This window comes from Watersipora subatra, chromosome 1 (assembly GCF_963576615.1).
Source record: "Watersipora subatra chromosome 1, tzWatSuba1.1, whole genome shotgun sequence".
Lineage (NCBI taxonomy): Eukaryota > Metazoa > Bryozoa > Gymnolaemata > Cheilostomatida > Watersiporidae > Watersipora > Watersipora subatra.
In genome coordinates, this window is record NC_088708.1 from 45486019 (window position 1) to 45510966 (window position 24948).

The 24948-nt window shown below is 36.5% G+C and overlaps 1 protein-coding gene across 4 annotated transcripts; it reads left to right on the top strand.

Moving 5' to 3' along the window:
• The first annotated feature begins 1801 nt into the window (after positions 1-1801).
• Positions 1802-24469, top strand: LOC137394387 (potassium voltage-gated channel protein Shaw-like). 4 transcript variants are annotated; one of them, XM_068081104.1, is made up of 8 exons: positions 1802-1846; positions 1959-2103; positions 14053-14590; positions 19198-20098; positions 20438-20473; positions 22548-22787; positions 23758-23817; positions 24163-24469. In XM_068081104.1, the coding sequence occupies exons 3-8, from the start codon at positions 14078-14080 to the stop codon at positions 24369-24371; spliced, it is 1959 nt and encodes a 652-aa protein (XP_067937205.1). In that variant the 5' UTR covers positions 1802-1846; positions 1959-2103; positions 14053-14077; the 3' UTR covers positions 24372-24469. The 4 variants fall into 4 exon arrangements, with proteins under 4 accessions (XP_067937205.1, XP_067937218.1, XP_067937211.1 ...); XM_068081117.1 differs by having other exon boundaries at positions 19348-20098; XM_068081110.1 differs by lacking the exon at positions 20438-20473.
• Positions 24470-24948: the final 479 nt, after the last annotated feature.

A 24948-nucleotide genomic window follows, 5' to 3' on the forward strand; every position in this document is an offset into this window, starting at 1 on the left:
ATCACATGTATATATAACCTTTACTATCTAACTCATGTATCACATGTATATATAACCTTAGTGTTGCCTTTACCTTCTGACATACACAATGACAACTTTCCAGCCGTGCATTAACATACAGTTAGTCATTACCTGATTTCAATGCTTTTATGTCACGGTATTTCTCCATACTTTGTTTTTTAATTTTTACTGAAACCCTATAACATACCAATGTAACAAAATCAAACATAGTTTTCGTATGTAATACAATCAATTATTTGTTTTTAGTAATTATGATAGTTTGCTTTACCTTTCACCTTTTGGCCTGATGATTAGTAAAACATGAAAGGTCTTGTTTGTCAAAAACTTGCTATGACCGTTTAAACTCAAATCTGTTAGCATATTTTGATTTTTGGTACTTGATCTTGTTCTCTTCACTTGATGAGTAGACGAATTACAGTGGAAGGGTAAGGACTTTGAATTATTTTGACAGTCCAAACATGTTTTGTTGATTTATAGCCAAGTTTCTACAACCAAAGCATTTACACTGTTACAACTTTGTTTGAATTACATTCCACTAATACTTATAATTAATTTAACTTGGCACTGAGGCTATGCGTTGCAAAAGTTTATAACCTAATTTTTCAGAGCACAGAGTTTCGGTAATTTCTCAGTTGGTCCTTTGCTATTGGGCCTTAGTTGTTGATCCTTAGCTGTTGGTCCTTAGCTGTTGATCCTTAGCTGTTAGTCCTTAGCTGTTGGTCCTTAGCTGTTAGTCCTTAGCTGTTGGTCCTTAGCTGTTGGTCCTTAGCTGTTGGTCTTTTGCTGTTGGTCTTTTGCTGTTAGTCAAAGACATGAAACTAAACATAATCCTATACACTCTGACTGCTGGGCTGCCCGTAACCAAGGAAAGAGTTGGATCTTTTTGAATCTCACAAGCCTGTAGAATATCTCAGAATTTGCACAAACGGCTTCAGTTGGTGCATCTAGCACGAGCGCCTATTTCCATAGCAACCAGCATGGTCACATTTCATGATAACCTTTTACTAACCCATTAAGTTAATAGCCTAGGAGTCATCTGAGAAAGCCGACATTGGACCTGTGGCAGCAAGGCGGCACCAAACCGGTAGTAGCCAGAGTACAACATGGTATAGCTAACTTGTAGAGCAAGTTCTTGTTTTATTTTTGTAAAAATTCCTTTTTACATATAAGCTGGTGGAAGTCGGGAATCATATAGGGATATCTACGTATATGATTTGGTTGCCACACAATCAGCAGTTTGAAAAATGTTCTCCGGAAGCTGAGTTGATATTTAGAACCATAAAAACTGCACTGATGAAAATTATTTCAGCCATTCAGTTGGTTGTGTTATTGGGAGCCTTCGACTACTCTTGCCATTGCTAGTTCATCTAAACCATGCTATTGGCTTAGGTACCAAACATATCACGATTTTGGACAACAGCTGAGACAGCAGAACCATGCTTTGATGCCTGAAAATTGTCTACTGTCACAATAAAATTTCGCGAAGCCTCATTTCAACAAGAATCTACATGGTTAGGACCGGTAGAGACATTTTCTACTCTATTCCATTACTTGGCCATTGCACCACTGTTAACAATGAGTAGTAGAGGGTTATAAGTGTAGAACATGATGTTTGAAGGAAGCAGAAATGAATGGACAAGAGGAATAAAAGCCTACTTATGATAATGCTGCTGTGTTAGGATCGACTTAGCAGGGTTGGCTATCCACGTGATTAGTTCGCTGCTATTGATTCATCAGAGCAAGCTTATACATGGAGATATCATTCTATTCTCCGTGGAGATGAACTCAACGCTGGCCATCTAAGGCTCCCGGTACTACAACAAAGGTGAGTTTATTAGGTTGTGGTTTGCTTTGCATTACATAAATGTTGATATAAATATAGCTATACACTCCACACAGCGGTATACGATTACGGGCAGAGTTTTGGTTTTCTGCAGAAATTCTAGCTCGCTGCGTATGGATCAAATATTAGCCACAAAGGAGTGTTTCTGTTAGATGGCACTGGAGGAAGGGATTGGAAGCACCACTGTTAGAGTGAGGCTTATATCCTGACCAATCAGACACCCAGGTTCTGATAGCAAGGTAAGATTGATGAAACGCAAAAAACCAGCCCGCTGACAATTGCTTATTGATCTCAGGCACTGTTTAGGGAAATTTCAACACCTGGTAACTTGCTTAAAATTAAAAGAATTGTGTCTATTGTGAGAGCCGATTGGTCTGTCCGTATAAGTAGTGCTGCCAGTTTTTGTTTCACAAACTGTGCTCAACTTTAAAAAGATTTGGTGTCAAAAGACTTAAAAAGATAACACTTGCTCAGGCCTCTAACCAGTTTTTTAAATTTTGCATTTGTCAAGGATGTTTTTATATGCTCAGCATTTTGAGTCAACGTGTCATTGTGTGCGACTGTGAGCCGATGTACACGCCATGGGCCAATGTGTACTGCCACAAGTCAATGTTTGCTGTCATGGGATCAGGAAGAGTAGAAGGGCTGCTGACCTAACTAGACAGCATTAAGAAGTTTTATTGGCTATGCCAATGAAATGCTATGCAATATAAATAACCTCCACTCTTTATATCGATTAAACGCATATTCCAAAGGTGTTTTATGACTTCAACTCGGCAACAATATTGATGTTTTTTGCTCTTGTGCGACAAACACTCATTCCTAGAGAGCAGATAAAAAGTGACAGATATTTAAAGGGACTTAGCACATCTATCCTCTCTCTCTCTTTCTCTCTTTCTCTCTTTCTCTCTTTCTCTCTTTCTCTCTTTCTCTCTTTCTCTCTTTCTCTCTTTCTCTCTTTCTCTCTTTCTCTCTTTCTCTCTTTCTCTCTTTCTCTCTTTCTCTCTTTCTCTCTTTCTCTCTTTCTCTCTTTCTCTCTTTCTCTCTCTCTTTCTCTCTCTCTTTCTCTCTTTCTCTCTTTCTCTCTTTCTCTCTCTCTTTCTCTCTCTCTCTTTCTCTCTCTCTTTCTCTCTCTCTCTTTCTCTCTCTTTCTCTCTCTCTCTTTCTCTCCCTCTCTTTCTCTCTCTCTCTTTCTCTCTCTCTTTCTCTCTCTTTCTCTCTCTTTTTCTCTCTCTCTCTCTTTCTCTCTCTCTCTTTCTCTCTCTCTCCCTTTGGCTAGAGAACCATCATACGCCTATATTTTTCGCTGGTGGATGAGTAATTGAATTACCTCCTAAACGAAGCTAATGGCATTAGCCTATATGTATTTTCATTTGCAACTGCTCAGCAGCAGCTAATATCAATATAATCTGTATCTCATTATGTTGGCCAGTTAAAGACTGACGTCGTGACGTTTTATCAACGGCTAAACAAGTGCTTTATAAACATGGAATTAAATCACTAACAAATTCAAACTCTGAGTAAGTTTATAAATTATTCATAATGTTGTCTGATGCAATGGTATGATCTGTTAGTAGTGATACTAGTTAGATCATGTCATGGTGTGTGGTATCTACGATATGTTACACCGGCTTCATACAGCAGAAGTTGAGAGTGAAATCATATTCCCTTTTTAAAAGTAATTAACGAACATGTTGTCATAGTTTTGTTGATGACAAATTCGTTTACTTTCAGAATCGGTGGCATATTTTCAAAATTGTTATTGTTCATTGTTGATTCCGTCAGCTTTTAAGCTGTTTAAATCGGTGTCAGGTTAAAACCCTTAACTGTAGCCAACAACTATTTCAGAATTCTAGCTGATCCCGGTCCAACAGTTAATTATTATTATTATTGTTATATCTAGTATGCTGACCAGCCACTCACGCTTGCACTGTGAGAAATCGTTTGGAGTAATCAGTATGGTTATCCCATGAAGTGTCACAATATCGCCTATGGTGCCTTGGGTTTAATTCCCGTGCGAGACTTTTTTTTTCGTAACGCTTTCAGCGTGGGTTTGTACAATTGGACAGACATACATGACTCTTATTATTATTGTTGGTTGATTTTTCTCAGCTTTTTATCTGGTAGTAAGTACACTAGTATCTGGTAAGGTCTCCTTTCCTCAGATTATTATTATTACAATGTGTTGCAAGCCTGAAGTAAGGCCATTGGCTTAAGGCTAATACCATTTATTGCTGGTAGTTATCCTCTCCTAGTCTGCAGTAGTACATTGCTGATGGCTTTTCACAGGATGCTCTCTGATTCCAACAGAGCTGGCCTTATCATCTCTCTGCAGACTCTGTTAGTATTGCTAGGCTTTAGGATTTTATTCACTCGGCCAATAACCACAGGGATCCCTTTCACTTTGTGTTCTCTTCTTCTCTCCCTCTCTTATCTCAAAAGAATGCTGTTGGTATTCCTGCCTCTTTACTGTCATCTTTTCTTCCATTCTTTCTTCCTCTTATTATTATTACTAGTACGCTGGCAGTCCTGTGCGCCATGAGGGTTATTCATATGTAGTAACTATGTGCTCAATACTTGTCAGTGCAGCAAGATGGTCAAGTGGTGCAGATAGTAGCTTGCTTGGCTGACATGGGAAATATCTGTGTTCGATACCTGTGTGGTGCAATATTTTTTCCTTAAAGCTTTAGCGTAGTTTCGGAAAGATGGATGGACCAACACGGCTATTATTATAGTAAAGATTACTAGTATACTGGCAGGTGGTAGTGTTGGTCTACCAAGCTGAAAGTCATGAGTTTAAATCGCAGCGAGAGCATTCTTTTTTCAAACCTGTAAGAGTGGCTTCGGATGTACAGAAAGATTGTGAGTTTTAAACTTGATGTTTCGCCGATAAGTCAGTTTTGTGCCGAGTCCGAAACAACTAGTCTGAGAAATTCAAACCTTTCCCCAAGGAGACTCGCTGATCCCAGCATCCTGCGAATTTAACCCTAGAGATCTTCTTTTCAATACTGAGACTGCTTGCGTCTTCTTCCAAGTCTTTTACTGCGCTGAGTTTTGCTACAATCCGTACAGCCTTCACGGAGGTGCTTCATAATTTTCTTAGTTCTCTTGCCAAATTTCAAAATTTCTTAATAATTTGTTGTTTTCTTTTTTTCTCCATTACTGCTGCAACAATATTTACCAACCATATATGTTCAAGCATTTTGTCATTTACCATTATATGAGGCCTTCTGCTTATCATCCCATTGTCTGTCTGTCTGTCTGTCTGTCTGTATACTCATATCTAATAGAATTTACATGCTCTCATTCTTTTAAACTGTTTCTGTCACATATTAACTTACTACATGGATTGCTACTTTGTCCATGTTAGTACATAGTCTACACATTGTTGCTCCTGGTCTGTTTTCTTTGTAACTTCACCCATTTCTGTGGTCAGTAAAGCCTGATCTTTAGCCGTAGTCAACATGCCTTCCATTTCTGTATCCATTAAATCAATTTTTAAATCCAGCTGTGTGTTTTCTTTGCATTATTGCTATGGCTATTATTATTAATGCTATAAAAGTTTTTCTTCACAGTCGTGTGGTGGTAGGTGACTGGTTTTAGTTCGTGTTGAGTCCGGGTCTTAACAAAAGGCCAAAAGACCCAACACCTTCCTCAATTCCACTAAGAGAGGACCTTCCTCAAAATGTAAGCTGTTCTTAAGATGGCTGTCTTCTGTATATTCTCAAAAGACATGTTTACTCATATCTTAGCTACTACTAGCTATATTCTCTGGCGTGATGTAGCAAGCAGTTTCCAGACCTGTGGTAGCAAATGACTACCTCATCAGGGGTATCAGATGCTAAGTAACTAATTGTAACTGACTCGTAACTGACTTGTAACCAACTCGCAACCGACTCGTAACTGACTCGTAACCGACTCGTAACCAATTCGTAACTGACTTGCACATGGCTAGTTACTGATTTGTAACTGGCTCAACATTCTGGTTCATAACTGAAACTACGTACCAAAGCCCTGCAATCCTATTGGAAGAAGCTTCTACCTCCATTTTGGTTGATGACTTAGCTATAGGAATATTATTGATACTGATCTGTTTAATAAGAGCTGAGTTGATTGAGTGTGAGCTAATTTAACGTATTAAAGCTTCAGTCTTCGGTTAGAAAATTTACCTGTTTCATGTCTCTCCAATTTCAAGATCACATAACAACGTGTTACATCATGTAGCACTAACTGTATCTATGCTTCTCGTGTCAACATCTCTGACGTCTTATCTTTGAAGTTAATCTATGCAAGTGTTATGTTTAAGCAGATAACTTGGTCCAGCTGCGTGTATGTACAATGCTGTGGTTTTTCAAAGCCCACCATTTCATGAAGATTTGGTTGCTTGACAAACTTTTATGAAGAGATAAAAGATAATTTAAAACATTTTCTAACCAACAAAAAAGGAGATTTTGATATAACGAAAAAGCTTTAGAATGTCGCATAACGCACTGGTTGGACTTGTGTCAAGAGTAGGTATGGGTATAGCAAAGTGAGAATTGGCAATGCAGGTTGGCTTACAATATGTCAGTGTGAGAACTGTGTTGACACGGTTGATGCATATTACTGAAACATGATATTAACAACTGCGCAGAAGAGGCTTTCCTAGATCATTTTCTCCATTCTGCGAAAAAACCATTTATTTAATTCCCTATTCAGAGTGAAAGCATTTGAAAGCTTTTCTTCCACATTTGAAAAACCTGTCTGACATATTATACATGCCATATAATCCAGATAATATCACATATCATATATGCCATATAATCCAGATAATACTAGAAATTTCACTGTCATACAGCCCATGACCAAAGTGATATTGGAAAAAAGAAAGGGTACTGATGGTTGAAAAATGCAATATTAGCAGTCAAATGGCACTGCAGTGCAATAGGAAAACTGCAATGGTAGCTGTAATGTACTGGATGTGGGTGTTATTATGTACAACAAACAGCAATAATGAAAGGAAAAGATTATGTGTTTATATTTCTCTCCTGCAATAGGAGCAATGCAATATTAGAAGTAAAATGCACTGATATTATTAGAATAACCAATATTATTAATATAGTAATAATATAAAACCAATGCACAATTTTGTTTACATTTCAAAACGTCATAGCTAACAATATCAAGAAGTGATATTTATATAGATTTTTAGAAAACCTATTTAAAAAAATGTTTGGTCATGACAAATAGCAATAATGAAAAGAGAAGATTATATGTTTATATCTCTCCCCCTGCAATAGGAGAAATGCAATAATGCAATAGAAGTAAAATGCACTGATATTATTAGAATAACCAATATTACTAATATAGTAATATTATAGTAATAATAGAAAACCAATGCACAATTTTGTTTACATTTAAAAACATCATAGCTAACAATATCAAGAAGTATCAAAAAGAATATCCAAACTTAGTAATAGTAATACAGTAATAATAGAAAACCAATGCACAATTTTGTTTACATTTCAAAACGTCATAGCTAACAATATCAAGAAGTATCAAAAAGAATATCCAAACTTAGTAATAGTAATACAGTAATAATAGAAAACCAATGCACAACTTTGTTTACATTTCAAAACGTCATAGCTAACAATATCAAGAAGTATCAAGAAGAATATCCAAACTTATAATTAAATATCGTAATAAATCTCATAAGAATCGTTAGAAAAAAATATCATCGTCATTTCCTTTACTTACACTGCGTTGGATATCAGTTAGAATACCAAAGGACTCAAAATTGTCTAAAATGTCAGTTACTTTGAAATCGGCAAAAATGAAACGATTTCAGTACTCCTACGTTAATTACAAAAACAATTCGGCAATTCGACAATGCTATAGACTGGTGAAATGTGCACGTTATTTTTTCGTGAAATGCGCACGACTTAATCGTTCTATCCTCTGTCGCTCGGCGTTTCAATTTCCGGTCTTAACTTTTATAAAAGTGAGGCTTAACAAGTTTTAATAACGATTTTCGGCCAAATAAATCTGTCTATTTGTGTATAATCCGATCAGATGGGTAAGTTTTAAGATAATAACGACGGTTTACAAAGACTTGGTAACATATTTAAATAGGCTTATATGTGTTTTGTATTGTTATTATACTTTAACGACTCTACAAAACAATGGTTAAATTTGTTGATGAAACTTCGAGACAAGGGTTCGTCTCATTGTTGATGAATAATTTTCGGGAGTTGTGTGCACATGTGCATTTATCATAAATCTCCCAACCAATCGCTTCGCTCGTGTTTGGTCGTGGTATCACGTATTCATCCCGTATGCAATATAATCCAGATAATATCACATATCATATATGCAATATAATCCAGATAACATCATGTATCATATAAGACATATATGCAATATAATCCAGATAATATCACGTATCATATATGCCATATAATCCAAACAATATCGCATATCATATATGCCATATAATCCAGATAATATCGCATATCATATATGTCATATAATCCAGATACTATCACATATCATATATGCCATATAATCCAGATAATATCACATATCATATATGCCATATAATCCAGATAATATCGCATATCATATATGCCATATAATCCAGATAGTATCGCATATCGTATATGCCATATAATCCATATAATATAACATCTACTAAGTACTGTTTAACATGCACTATGTACTATTAAATATATAATACATTGTATATACTGTACATGATATACAATAAACTTCATACCATGTACTCTATGCGGTATAGCCTTTTGTTAATTACTGCTTAATATATACTAAATGCGATATACTTCATGGTGTATACTATAAGCTATATCTGCGTATATTCTTTATGTGCTATGACTATATGATATCGTATTCTACATATGTTATTCGACATATGATATACTATATAGCACATCTTATACGGCTTATGCTATATATGATATACTATATAATATATGCTATACACTATATACTATTTAAATTTTTAAACTATATATGTTTTATATACTATTTATATATTATTACAATTTAACATTTGTACCGGTTGATACAACTCATGAATTTGTATGAGTGCTAACAGTTTTAATACTTGTGCTGAGTTATACAACTCATGAATTCGTATGAGTGCTAACAGCTTTAATACTTGTGCTGAGTGATACAACTCAGTAAATTAGCTACACAGTGTGATAACAAGTCTACAATCAAAGAATAATTTTGTTTATCTTGTTGAAGTAGGCCTACATGTACTTGTTTCTATTAAATATTACTTCACATATCATCTCTGTATATTCCACCCAATGATGATAGCATGGCTGAGGCTGATCCATTAGGCGCAACGTTTAATTGCATCACCTCCATAGACTTGGAGCCACATTAGTTTGCAGAGGCTGGGTCTGCTTTCGTAACATATGTAGAAAGCCACCAAGCCATTTACGTTATTTAGCTGTTGTTGAGCGGGCATTGCTTGTCCAGCCAATAATCTGAGCTAACCAAAAGCTCATTAGCCTAAATTGTAAGAATAATTGTTACTGAAATGTGGTATATACCGAGCAAAGGTCAAATGAGTTCAATTTGTAAAATTGTTGTGAACATATTCTCTAGTCTCATAGTCGCCAAGTATTTAGCTAATTAACAAGCGCTTCAACTCAGTCATGTACTGACATACTGTTGAGGTATCTTCTGCCTTAGCTCATTTGTTTTAGCAAAACAAGCGAGAAGATGCTCTCAGAGGTTGGAAATACATCGAATGTGCTGGCAATAGCCATGACATCAAACCAGGTGCACCATAGATATAGTAAACCCTAGATATGCGAATAATCAAAACAAGTGAGGCCTATAATTAGCATGACGCAACGTCATGGTGATGTGCAAAGCGAATCAGCTGATCTATTGACTCTCATTACTTAGCACTAAAAACTGCTCAATTTTTCCATAGTTTGTGCATGTGAGACTGCATATTTTATTGAAAATATGTAAAACTTATATACAGTAATACTTCAACATACGAGTGCCCTATCGTACGAGAAACTTGAGGTACGAGCCAGCTTTTAAGCAAGTTTTAGCACTAACATACTAGCCATGTTTGAGATACGAGCACATGAGTCAGTTGCCAAGTATGTCGGAGGTGTTTTATGAGAACAGCATCACTCTGTATTTTTTAACTGCTCAGATTATACTTTTGTACCATGTTTTTTGTGTGCGATTTTCAGTGCAGAATTATGTGAATTAAAAGTACCGTGCGTAGACCGAAAGTTTGCCAGTAAAAGGATAGATAATGCAAAGAAAAAGCGAATGATAACAATTGATATTAAATGGAAAATTATTGAAAAATATGCGAAATGTGTATGCGTGATTGAGCTAGCTTAGCAATATGACAGAAATACATCCACAATTATCAAACAGAAGGATTATATTCAAGGCATTTAGTTTGCAAAAGGACTAACCATAGTTTCTAAATGACGCAGCAATCTTCACGACCACTGATGGAGAGACTGCTCAGGCTTTGGATAAAAGACAAAAAATTGGCCGGTGACTGCGTAACTGAAACGATGCTACTTAAAAAGGCCGGTGCTATCTATTAAGACTATAAAAAATAGACATTCGGACAAGGTGGCTAGTGGTCGTGCATTAACCCTTGGTGACGACACCTGTGTTCGTCCTAATCGCAACATGTCGAATGGGCAACAAAGGCAAACGTTCTTAGATAGGTTTCTCTTAAAACGGCCGGCTGGTCGTGAGAGCGAAACAAAAGAAAAATTAGCTAACCAGTGAGAAACTCAAAACTATGAGCGCCGAAGAAATTTTAATTACGTTAAGTTAAAGATTAAAGTTTGCTTTTAGGTTTGCTTTTAAGTTTGTCTTTTAAGACTTGGATAAATTCCAAATTTATCAAAGTCAACTGTCGTAATGAAGGATAACTTATCTCTCCCTCTCTGGCAAATGCTAGCGTTAGCTGCTATCGTATGTATTTAATTTTACATTTTACTTAATCACATTTCCTTGCATTATTTTTTATTTGTTGCTTTTTGAAAGCATGTGGTAAGTTAGGACAATAACCAACATGTTTTTTCTGTTACAATATATTGTTTTGAGTGTTTTATTTGCATTTTTAGAGTATGGAAACCAATCAATTTATATTTAATTGTTCAATATATAAATAAATTGCACCAACATGCGAGTAAATTGACATACGAGCTCAGTCTCTGAACGCATTAAGCTCGTAAGTCGAAGTATGACTGTAATGACTTTGGATGAGAAAAGCAAGAATCTTACACACATGGTAATGAATAATACCAATGATTTAGAAGCTTCTATATCATTGATAATACAAAGAGTGACCAAATAGAAATTAAACTAATGACAAACTAATGAATCAAATGAGACCTAGAAGCAGTTATGCTGGACCACTGTATTAAACACCCATTAGACATGACTGAAAATAACTAGACGAGATAGTTTTTGTCTAAGGTTGGTTGAACTAGATTCCTGCTTTGAAGCGGCATAGTGTATTCTGATTTTAGTATAGCGATTTACTATAGTTTTGAGTAGACTGTTGGCATGCACTGTACATGTAAAACCTTGATTGAGGTTATGTAATAAGACATATATGTTATTGTCTGTGATGTTACTTGTTTAAAAGCTCTCTGTGTGATACCATAGCTCTCCATGTGTGAACGTAGGCACTTTTCTGCAGCAATACATATTCGGCCTATCAATCTGATCACCAATCCTCCTCTGTTTTTATCTGAGATTAGGGTTATGTCATCACTATTTCTACTTCCCACTACTTCTACATCGGTCAAGATTTTGATACAGTCATCACATTTGAGTTGGAAAAAAATCCTCATCACCGAACTCCTCATCTTCACCTTCCTCAGCTTTTGTCTCTTCTTTCTTTTTCTTTCTAGCCAGAGAATGTAGCAGGAGTTGGCCAGTTTTTTCAGCCCTGCTCACATCCAGATCAATACAGTTAACATTGGGACTTGGTGTGATATCTGCTTTTATGAACAGTGCTCGAAGTGCAGATCTAAAGCACTGCACATCCGGGTTATTGTTATAGCCACCGTATTGTGTATACATATATAGATCGTATTGTGGAAAACAGAATCTCAATGTGATCCTGGTTGATCTTAAAGGTTAGGAAGTAGTTGATGTAAGGGTAGTTGCTGAAAAGATATTGAGCAATGCCATGTACAGATTTGGCTGCTGACTCAAAACCAATGACGAAATGAGGATGATTTTCCTATTATTTTCCACTAGCAGCTTTCAGCTTGGTATCTTTAATCGGCATAGATAGCTTATGATATTGTTGAGAACTTCTTATTTTGAGTTGAAGTTCTGTCTTGTTATGGGCAATTCAGGATATACCTGGAGTGTTGTGGTCTCTTCTGATGACATTTCACTAAGAATTTGGTCTTACTGTTACGTTTATGACTTAAAAACTAGCATGCCAAGCCTGCTTCCACTACTAAACTATTGCTCAATTGAAGGCTTTGATGCTGTGATGCACATCACTACGACGTAACGTTGTGAAAACTACAGCCAATTATAGGCCTCCCTTTTGCTCCATTGTAATGATAGCTATTCGCCAATCTAGGGTTTACTATATCTATGAGGGGCACAAAGGGTTATGAGTAGATATAATAGATACCTACGAGTAGATATAATAGACACCTTTGAGTAGATATAATAGATACCTATGAGTAAATATAATAGATACCTACGAGTAGGTATAATAGACACCTATGAGTAGATATAATAGACACCTATAAGTAGATATAAAAGACACCTATGAGTAGATATAAAAGACACCTATGAGTAGATATAAAAGACACCTATGAGGAGATATAATAGATACCTACGAGTAGATATAATAGACACCTATGAGTAGATATAAAAGACACCTATGAGGAGATATAATAGATACCTACGAGTAGATATAATAGACACCCATGAGTAGATATAATAGACACCTATGAGTCGATATAATAGACACCTGTGAGCAGATATAATAGACACTTATGAGTAGATAAAATAAATACCTATGAGTAAATATAATAGACACCTATGAGTAGATATAATAGACACCTGTGAGTAGATATAATAGACACCTGTGAGTAGATATAATAGACACTTGTGAGTAGATATAATAGACACCTGTGAGTAGATATAATAGACACCTATGAGTAAATATAGTAGACACCTGTGAGTAGATATAATAGATACCTATGAGTAGATATAATAGATACCTGTGAGTAGATATAATAGACACCTGTGAGTAGATATAATAGACACCTATGAGGAGATATAATAGATACCTACGAGTAGATATAATAGGCACCTATGAGTAGATATAATAGACACCTATGAGTAGATATAAAAGACACCTATAAGTAGATCTAAAAGACACCTATGAGTAGATATAATAGACACCTATGAGTAAATATAATAGACACTTATGAGTAGATATAATAGCTACCTATGAGTCGATATAATAGACCTCTGTAAATAGATATAATAGAGACTTCTGTGAAATAGTGAATATCTGGCTCAGGCAATCCTACTGAATCTTTCAGATGCCACAGTTCCGTGTGTTGGTAGAATGAATGAGTGCTGTGCTTAGAAATTAGGTGACCAAGTAGCCCACTTGGTACTGCTTCTGTTTGTATAAACGCTATCATGACAGTTTCATTCTTTTCAGATGAGGTCCTCGAAACAATTGTGTCTAACTTCAATGAAACTTGATTAGGGTGAAAATCAATATTCCCCCCAGTAATACAGTAATGGCATAACTTGATGATGGCTGTCACAAACACAATAAAATATCATCTGTTCTAAACAATATATTGAATTCTAATATGGCCATAGTAGGTTAGCTACATTTATTTCGGTGGTGGTAAATTGTAAAATACAAATATGTTGCGATCTTATATTGTTTACGATGAATACTTGAAGCGCGAAGTGCTAGCAGCGATATGGTCATCTCTAGTCAGTTGGGTTGAGAGCGTTTCACTCAAGTGCCAGCTAACACAACTTCATTGCAGAAGCTGTTGCAATATCGAATTTGTAGGGGCTCAGCATGGTCACGGGTAACAACCTAATTCATCGCAGTTGATAGGATTAATATGCTGCCGATAGCACTTACAATCGCTGATCCTGATAAAACTATATTTTAGGCAATAAGTCTCAGAGAGTGGCACGATGACAGATGCTGACAACAGAGTCATTCTCAATGTTGGAGGTGTTCGCCATGAGACGTATAAAGCTACTCTTAAAAAGATCCCGGCTACTCGACTGTCAAAACTGACAGAATCTTTAGCGAACTATGACCCCGTTTTGAATGAATATTTTTTTGATAGACATCCGGGAGTCTTCTCTCAAATTCTCAACTACTACCGAACTGGCCAGCTTCATTATCCCACTGATGTTTGCGGGCCTCTCTTTGAGAATGAGTTGCAGTGGTGGGGTTTGGACTTCAATCAGGTGGAGCCCTGCTGTTGGATGACATACACAGGCCATCGAAATACAGAGGAAGTGCTGGGTATTCTTGACCAACTTGATTTAGATGGACCAGATAAGCAAGACGAAGGAGAGCTCATGAAAAAGTTCAACCTTGAAGACAGCTATAACAATGGCACGTTGTCTATTTTCCAAAGATACAGAGCCAAAATTTATACACTCTTTGATGAGCCAAATTCCAGCCGACTTGCAAAGGTATGTTGTATGTGTAATATGACTACTGCAATCATATTACATATATTATGTATTACATGTAATATATATTATATATTTATACAAGTGCAATATCAAATATTCAAATAGGCGTGGATTAATATAAAAATTTATATATTATATTTCAAGGATGCAATATGCTACATATTCTAAAAGCGCGGTACAATATTTTTGGCGTTAGATTAGTGTTAAATTTTGGCAGCTATACAACTTGAAGTTTTTGAAACATTGATCAAATAACCAAAGCAACTAAGGGATGCTAACATTGCAAGCAGACAATCTATATATATATTTCTCAAAGTATGTCCGTATGTCTGTCTGCATTCCAGCTATAGCTATTGTTAGAATAACTGTAGCTGGACAACAATACTGATGCATTGTTTCAGCAATTCTGATGCAACTAGCTAACTGAAATTACTAACTTAGAACTAGTAAGCTTACTAGCTTCCTTAGTTTAAAAGCTTATTTTTAACACTCGGGGCAACGCCGGGAAGCACAGCTAGTGACATAATAAAAATTGAAAGAGATTTTGAAGATATTATAATCGCGGTTCTCATTAGTATAAGTTATAACATCGGACATAAAGTACAACAAAATATTTAACATTATACATAATATCTACCAGATGATACTATCTACACATATACTGATTAATAACTATTAGAGTTTTTAGGAATGAAGTAAAAATTTTGTGCTAATTAAACACTCGCATATCACTTTTTTAGGGTGCAATTTATTAAATATGGTGGTCAACTTTGATAGATCAGTTAAAAACTAGCAGATAGCTTAGTTTGCATTCGTGGAGCAACAAATCGAAAATTGTTGAATTTTTTGATTGACAACACATAGAACAGAAAATAAATGTAGCAAAAATAAATAAAAGGAGAAACAAAAAATACAGACGCAAAAAAGAAGCGAGTAGTAATAAGAGATATGAAGCCCAAAAATGTTCAGAGGGCAAAAAGGCTAGTAGAGACAGTAAACAAAGCTAGTAGAGACAGTAAACAAAGCTAGTAGAGACAGTAAACAAAGCTAGTAGAGACAGTAAACAAAGCTAGTAGAGACAGTAAACAAAGCTAGTAGAGACAGTAAACAAAGCTAGTAGAGACAGTAAACAAAGCTAGTAGAGACAGTAAACAAAGCTAGTAGAGACAGTAAACAAAGCTAGTAGAGACAGTAAACAAAGCTAGTAGAGACAGTAAACAAAGCTAGTAGAGACAGTAAACAAAGCTAGTAGAGACAGTAAACAAAGCTAGCAGAGACAGTAAACAAAACTAGTAGAGACAGTAAACAAAGTTAGTAGAGACAGTAAACAAAGAAAAGAATGTTAGAAAAGCAAAAAGAAAATAGACAAAAGAAAATATGCAAAAACTAAAAATGTTGTGTCAAGCTAAAGATTAGAAAAGAAAAGGAGCGGGAAAAGAGCGGAATAGGTGAAACGTAAAAAGGAGGCAGAGAGAGGATAAAGAAGAGAAAAAAAGCAGGAGTGGAATAAGGTGTAAAGAGAAAAAGTACCAAATAATTGCAAATCCAATATGCAAGAAGAAAAAGGGAAGAGGGACGTAGTTTGGAGTGTACTAAATTGGGAGGGTGGAAAGTGAAGAGACCCATAGTTTGGAGTGTACTAAACTAGGAAGGTAGAAAGTGAAGAGACCCATAGTTTGGAGTGTACTAAACTGGAAGGGTAGAAAGGGAAGAGACCCATAGTTTGGAGTGTACCAAACTGGGAGGGTAGAATGTGAAGGCACACCTAGTTTGGAGTGTACTAAACTGGGAGGGTAGAAAGTGAAGACACACATAGTTTGGAGTGTACTAAACTGGGAAGGTAGAAAGTGAAGAGACCCATAGTTTGGAGTGTACTGAACTGGGAGGGTAGAAAGTGAAGAGACCCATAGTTTGGAGTGTACTAAACTGGGAGGGTAGAATGTGAAGGCACACATAGTTTGGAGTGTACTAAACTGGGAGGGTAGAAAGTGAAGACACACATAGTTTGGAGTGTACTAAACTGGGAGGGTAAAAAGTGTAGAGACACATAGTTTGGAGTGTACTAAGCTGGGAAGGTAGAAAGTGAAAAGACCCATAGTTTAAAGTGTACTAAACCGAAAGCTAGAAAGTGAAAAGGCACATAGTTTAGGGTGTACTAAACCGAAAGGTAGAAATTGAAAAGGCACCTAGTTTGGGGTGTACTAAACTGGGAGGGTAAAAAATTACATCTCATATATTACAGTATGAAAATAATAAAGGTTGCAAAAATAATTGCGAATGAAACATTGTTGAAGAGGCTGACTCAAAAAAGGGGACAAGATAAGAAAGAAGCAAAGATGGAAGGATAAAAAGAATAACAATTCAATAGGATGTTGAAAAGGGGGAGTTCATAGATACTCAACAATGCAGTGGCTAAATAGACTAAAAGTTGACAGATAGAAACAGATGCGGATGAAAGTAGAGGGAGGCATAAGAATAAGCGACTAAATGGTGTAGAGGCAAAAAATGAAAGGTTCGAAGTGCTAAATAACTTTAAAAGAAAAGAGAGAAGCCATAGAGACAAGAATAAAGAAATGAAGGAAAACAAAAGACAGACAAATAAATACACGTAGAAACAACCAGAGAAAGGGAAGAGGGATAGAATGGGTGAGAGATCAAAAGAGATAAGTGTAAGACACTGAATAAATAAATAGCTAGTCAAACTGGTTGAGAGGCAGAAAGACCGAGGCATATAAGGACAGTGGGTCAATATTAGCTAAGTCAACAACGCACTAATTTCTTGTAATACAATTATTACAAACCAATTATGGGTTCAGGAATTGCGCATCGCCGACAACTGGATCATGTTGCTCCACTGATTGATGCATTATAATATGATGACACTGTTTGCTGCCATATTGAACTATATGAGTCTATATGCGCCTTATACTTCTCTAACTGTAAATATAAAAGAGAGCAGTGAACTTTGCAAGCACTCGCTGCTAATCGAACAGAATGAATTTTGTTCTTCACGTCATTGGCTATTTTTACCTTCTATTACAACATCTACCACTACTGTCATATCACCTGCTACTATCATATCACCTGCTACTATCATATCACCTGCTGCTATCATATTACTTGCTACTATCATATCACCTGCTACTATTATATCACCTGCTACTATCATATCACCTGCTACTATCATATCACCTGCTACTATTATATCACTTGCTACTATCATATCACCTACTACTATCATATCACTTGCTACTATCATATCACCTACTACTATCATATCACTTGCTACTATCATATCACCTGCTACTATCATATCACCTGCTGCTATCATATCACTTGCTACTATCATATCACCTGCTACTATTATATCACCTGCTACTATCATATCACCTGCTACTATCATATCACCTGCTACTATTATATCACCTGTTACTATCATATCACCTGCTACTATCATATCACCTACTACTATCATATCACTTGCTACTATCATATCACCTGCTACTATTATATCACCTGCTACTATCATATCACTTGCTACTATCATATCACTTGCTACTATCATATCACCTACTATTACCACATCGAGTTGAAAAAACCAGCTATTAATTGTATTAGCTGAAAACTCACATACACTAAAAGCAGAACAGAAGATTGTAGTGCTGTATAATGACATACTGAAAGAAATATGACATACACTTTCTCTGGTAGTAAAGTGTAAAGTTGGGAATCTTTAGCTTGGGTATCATGCAGATTTTATGTGCATAGCAAAGAATAAGGTTGGGAATTTACATGTACATTATAACAGTGTCTAACAAATGGGAAGAAGTTAGCAAGCTGTGAGAACAAGCCTGACATCTGATTACGGTAGCATGCGATGAACTGCAAAATTGTAAGCCTTTGAAATCAACTCCTATCACGTACGCTTCAGTATCCTAGCGATGATTAAACACGAGTTAAACTTTCAAGAGCTAAAATCAATAACAGTTGTAGTACGACTTGAAACTTGAAACGAAGAATGACAAAGCAATACCTTTCCATCTGTCTTATAAATTCAATAAATGGCAACATGGCTATGTCCTGTAAATGGGCTATGGGTATAGTTGTGAAATGGAAATATAGCCTATTGACTTGCCATCATGGTTTAACGTAAGCTATTAAAAGTGTCAAACAAGTCTAAAAATTGACAGCGAATATTGAAGCATATTAAAACAAGCAAGGACTTTTTACCATACGTATTTTTTTGTTGAACTTTTAATGCCTTAAGTTGATCACATACATCTGTAACACTTTAAGACTGTAAGTTGATCACATACATCTGTAACACTTGACGTGAAAGCTTACTAGCGATATTAATAAAGAGTATAAAAGGTAACCTGAGAAAGGCTGACTGATTTGACAAGTTGAACTCTTAGAATTGATCAATCTAAATGTCTATTGCGCAAACTTAACAATATTTAGCCATCCGGTGCTCATGGTAAATTATCTGAACGATTGTTCAATTAAAAAATTTTCAGTCAACTAAGGAGTAGTCAAAATTTTAACCAATTGGTGTAGAGAATTGACAACATTAATCGAATGTCCAACTTTTATTTCTATTGTAGTTTATCAGTATCGTCTCTATTTTCTTCATCGTAATCTCCATCACATCCTTCTGCTTGAAAACTCACCCAGACTTGAGAATTCCAAGTATAAGCAATGTTTTGGTAAGCCTGTCTAATGAACCGAACAGCAGTTCTGTCTGGTCTCTTCAGAAGGATGGAACTGTTCCCCACCAGAGTTTCTTCTACATTGAGTGCATCTGCAACTTCTGGTTCACCATTGAATTGTTCATGAGGTTCATCGTATCACCTCAGCGGATTCCCTTCTGTAAGGATATCATCAACATCATAGACTTCGTCGCTACACTTTCATTCTATGCAGATTTACTGTTCAAGTATGTAGAGGAGATCAGCAGAGACAGTGACATCGTCGAGTTTGTCTCTATGATTAGAATCATGAGGTTGTTGAAGTTGACGAGACATTCATCAGGCCTTAGGATCCTCATTCACACATTTAAAGCGAGCATACGAGAACTTATCCTTCTCATATTCTTCCTCGTCCTTTTCATCATCGTCTTTGCTTCGCTAATCTTCTACGCCGAAAGACTGCAGTACAATCCAACCAATGATTTTACAAGCATACCGAATGGCCTCTGGTGGGCTATTGTTACAATGACTACTGTCGGATACGGTGATATGTCACCCAAAACTTATGTCGGCATGTTTGTCGGAAGCGCCTGCGCGTTGATGGGTGTGCTCACCATCGCTCTACCTGTTCCAGTTATTGTCAGCAACTTTACCATGTTCTACACCCATATGCAAGCTCGATCCAAACTGCCAAAAGAAAGGCGACGTGTTCTTCCAGTCGAGAAGATTCGTCCAAATAATCCAGTCAGCAGACGGGCGGAAATGGCAAACCGAGGGCCGCCTTCCACACCACATGGAGGTCCAGCAAAGAAAATGGGTGAGTTGTTCTCTCGTGCAACCGAAGAGAACAAACATGTAGAGAAAGTTGTCATTCTATGTTTGTTCAAAATTCATTGAGTATGCCGTATTGTCTGGAAATGGCATTTGTCACCTCAAACCAATCTATTTAATTCACCTTTTTGTGCAAAACAATACGTCATTCTCAACACCACTTTTCCTTTGATACTTTCTGCTAACAGTTAAAGTAATGTCAGAGTTCAACATAAATAGAACACATATACATGCAGACTAACACGCATGACTCCATGGCGTCAGGCTGTCCCGTTCGCTTGCCTTGAAATATCTTCATTATTCAATGTTACTGCTTTGCCCACAGGGAACACTTTACAGGAAATGATTCGTCCATTTGGTAGTAAGTTAACATGACCAGATGTTGAATATGCTCTTGTTATTAGTATCTTAAAAGCCATGGTTTCCTCTACACCGCCCACACGCACCATCAGCTAATAAGAAAGGATTATACATAGCTATTGATTTTACAAGAGCTAAAAGAAATTATATTACAGCTGTTAGCGGTGTGGAGAGCGCAATAAACAAGTGTTACAGGAAACCTGGCAAAGATACAATTGCAATTATCCTTTGCATATATGTTTTCATAATTTCATTCTTACAAGCCAAGGCTAAACGTTCTTTTAACCCCACTGTTATGCCAATTACTTCTTTATTCGCCGTGTTTTCAGTGGCAGCCATGTTGAACACGTGTTGTGAGGTTATTTTTTGTCTGAAAGAATCAGTGTGCTGCTGGTTTTGGCATATTGATGTGAGAAGTCGCTTTTAATACAAAAAAAGACTCATTCACTGTTTCCTGAGCTTAGGTAATTAGAGGCTATCTGAAACGAAGGTCAGCACAAGGTCAGGTAGACACAATTGCTCAACTACAGTCAAACTTTTACATACCAAGTTGCAGCGAACATTCCCGTAAAAACAATTTCCGATTTGTTCCACAGCCTGCAAACCTGTAAACAATTAATAAATACTGCATTTACACACGGCATTAAAAAACTGACTTATATAAAGCAAAATGATATGAAAAAGGCTATATTGATGAAGTGATAATAATTTAAAGAGATGTTATTTGCCTTAAAGATAGTGGCCGAGAGGGCTTGTAAGCTTAGAAACGCGCGGTTTTAGAAAGAAAGGTGGTAGGTATGTTATGTGGAGTAACTTACTCTTGATTACACCAGGTAAAGTTTAGATTAACTCTGATTATGTCTTTTTGTTATTTGTATATTTTTTAGGTTTGACGTAATATTAATTTTTACCTACCGTTATCGTTCACTTATAAAGCTGTAGTGTTTTGAAAACTTTAAAAGATGTATTTTGGAAATTTTATGTTGTATGCTGAAAAGTTTGTATATCAAGGTGATCATGAGTAGAGGTTTGACTGTATATTGATAAAATTGATTTTATGTTGAAGAGAATAAACTTAGGGCTAATGTAACAACAGAGATAAAAACATGTCCAGTGTGCGAGCCTGCTCTAGCTGCGCCAGTCAGCAAGAAATAGTCTCACTTTGTGTACTGCTTTAGCAACTGCTTGGCTTCTTCCTTCTCTTCACCGCTTTCTTTCATAGCAGTTTCCTGCTGCTAGCATCTGGCTAGTATAACAAATACTAGCATTTGATGAGATTTATAGATCTTCTCTAATTGTGAATTCTCCATGCTACACTGAGAATTGAACTCACTGGTGAAATTTCTCTTAGATCTTGAATGTTGCTTTTCGCAACTGAACGAAATGGTGAAATATTTAGATTAATTATTATTGAATACGCATTATTGACTTCAGTATGTCTAAGAGTCTAACATCTGCGGTGAGAGTATTGTACAAGGTACAAAGTCTAAGAACAATTCAATAGCTAACAGTGAGAACGGAAATCATTGCTAGAACAGATAATGTTAACGATCAATGATTACACCAAGTGGTATTTGCTATCTTTTCTCGCACCCCACGGTAACACCTCCTCCGCTGTATGGTAACACCTTCTCAGCTGTATGGTAACACCTTCTCAGCTGTATGGTAACACCTCCACTGCTGTATAATAACACGTGCATGACTAAGTCAATGTAATCCCAAATATGTTGCGGTGGTTTCCTATATCAGTTTTGCCCCTGCATGGCTAGGTATATTTTTAATGCCATTTGACTTTTGGTGCCAAAAGCTGAGACCAGAATGAAATTAACTTGGTTTCACACTTTGCTAAAGTGTTTCCATGTCTCACGCCAATCACACGTGATGTCGTCATCTAATTCTCAGCTTCTGTTTATTCATATAATATTTACAAAGCTGTTTGCAGCCTTCTATGTTAATGGAAGTTGTCCTTTTTATGATCGAAGGTAAGACAACTTCCGTTATGCATCCGGCTAGTCTAACACTACATATTGTCTTGTGCTAGCCTATGCTCACTCTGCTTCTCTCATTGTGCTCAGGTAATCACGGCATCAGTATTGCCAGAGCGGAGGAGATTATTCCCATGCTGCCTGTTCAAACTAATACTGAAAGACCTGAAAATCCTTCTGCAGCTACGAGCCGCAAAAGTAGCTTGAATTCTCAAAACAAATCCAGTTCCAATCGGCCGCGATTAGTGGAAATATGTCATTCAGCTAATAGGACGGACTCAGCTCAATATGTCTCTATCAAAGATTTGTCAAAAGACACAATTGCACTTGGTCAGTATATTTGAGAGAAAGCGTTGGTTGACAGGAAGAAACATGGCTGGCTGGGAAGGCAAACGCTAGCTGTATGTTGTATCAATGGCCTACATACTACTCACATTACCACTCGCTAATAATAAGCTTGTTCTAAACATTAAACAGAAATTTCCAAAACAGTTTAAAAGCGGAGAATAATTAAAATCGTCTTTTCGCGAGCCATTACATTAGCCTCAGTAAAAATAAACATTCCAAACGTTACAATTAATGTTTTGGTTTTGTAGCTGTTCTTGAGTTTTGGTAAGAGACTTTTTGTCATTTCTCTTAAAAAACAATTTATAATCAAACTAATATCATGATTTTTTAAATATTGTTTCGCAAAAACGATTGAGCAATTTATATTTTTAGCACATCAGTTCAACCAATTACAGAACAGTAAAGACAGCAACATGCTATCTAGGCTCATCTCAGTACTCGGAACAAATGTCTCACCAAAATCTCCTTGTAATCTCAATGAACTAGTCGAATAGTTCCTATCTTTCCGTTTCCATTTTTTGCATTTTTAAGTTGACAGAATTCTGTGTCTCTCATTTTAGAGCATCCTCTAGTTAAATATTCGTTTCACCTGTATTTCACCATTAAACATATTGGACTAACAACCTGACTAGATGTTATTTACACAATGTTAGCCATGTTTCTTCGAGAACCTAGTAACGCTGAGCGTGCTACCCACCACCCCAGAATTTGCACTACTAGTTCACTACTCTACAGAAGAATCCGTCTGATCTGCCCAAACCTAAAGATTACATTTAAGGAATGCCGTGCATGAATACCGCTTTATCTTTTATCTTCTGTTCATATTCTTGCTATCGTGGCACCAGCCTACATTTTACTACTAATTGCACAACTTTTCATGGAGGTATTCGCAGTCACGAAGGATTAGTTGCTGCAGTACTGTAACATCTTATTGCATCTATTGCTATTACAGCGGCTGAAAATAGCTCTTTCGGTGGCAACCACAAAGTATCCCCAGTACCTACAGAAAAAGGTTTGTTATGAACGCGTTGAGATATAGTGCCTAGCTAGTCACCAAATTGCTAACAATAGTTCATTAACAAATTATAGTAATATTTTGTCTTACTATATAGCTAGAAGACAACCTTATAACTAGCGGTTATCTTCACTCATGCATGAATACTTCCTTCCTATTATCATGTTGATATCATTTTCATGGCTGTATAAAAGATGTCACATTTAGATTTGAACCTATTGCACTGCCTTTCTGTCGCAGCTAATTCTCGACATCAATGTATCCCCTAGGCTTACATGGTGCATGCCGTGTATTAACAAATGAATGCGATTCAGACAAGGTGCTTTGGCGCATGCATTGCAGGTATAAATGGCTCAGATGTGACCAAAATAGTTGACCTGGAAGCGGAAGATGTAAGGCCAAGCAGTACATATTTACCTACTGTTGATGGTTTGCTAGCAGCTGCTGATGGAACGGATGTCAAAATAGCTGAGAGAATGAGCAACAGCGCTATTTCTGAATCAACAGTTGTTAACTCTCATAACCTATTAACTAATCCAGCGCATTCATGACTTCACATATCCTTTATCCAATAGATATGTGCACTTCCTACTAACAGCGCATACCTGTTCTGACCAAATAAATCATAGAAAATATAACTGTACCCAAATCAGTTCACAATATCATGTTTATGATTTTGCTATATGGTTTTTACTTGAACCACATGTTCAACACCATAACTGGCATGACTACTGCGTGTGAGCAACTCTTCGATGATTGGGTATAATATCTCCTTAGCTTACTGCAAACAGAGGCTGTGTGCTTTTTTAAAAGCATTGTTGCACAAACGATGGCTCTGTGATCTTGGCTGGACATGTCCTAGTTCAGTGGCAAAGAAACCTCGATGACTGGAGACATGCCTAGTTGCAGAGAACAATTTAAGCTCTACTAAAAGCTACAAAGCCTATCAATGACATAAAGCTACTACTGCGTATGTATTTTGGTGCCAGCCTACCTGAATTACAACAGACTCTATGCGCTACTGGTTAAAAATAATTCCATCATTGAGAATGGCCAGCGCATGTGAAGGTAAAACAGAGGATTTGAGAGATGTAGAAGTGCAAAATGAAACTAGATGCGAATAGACTT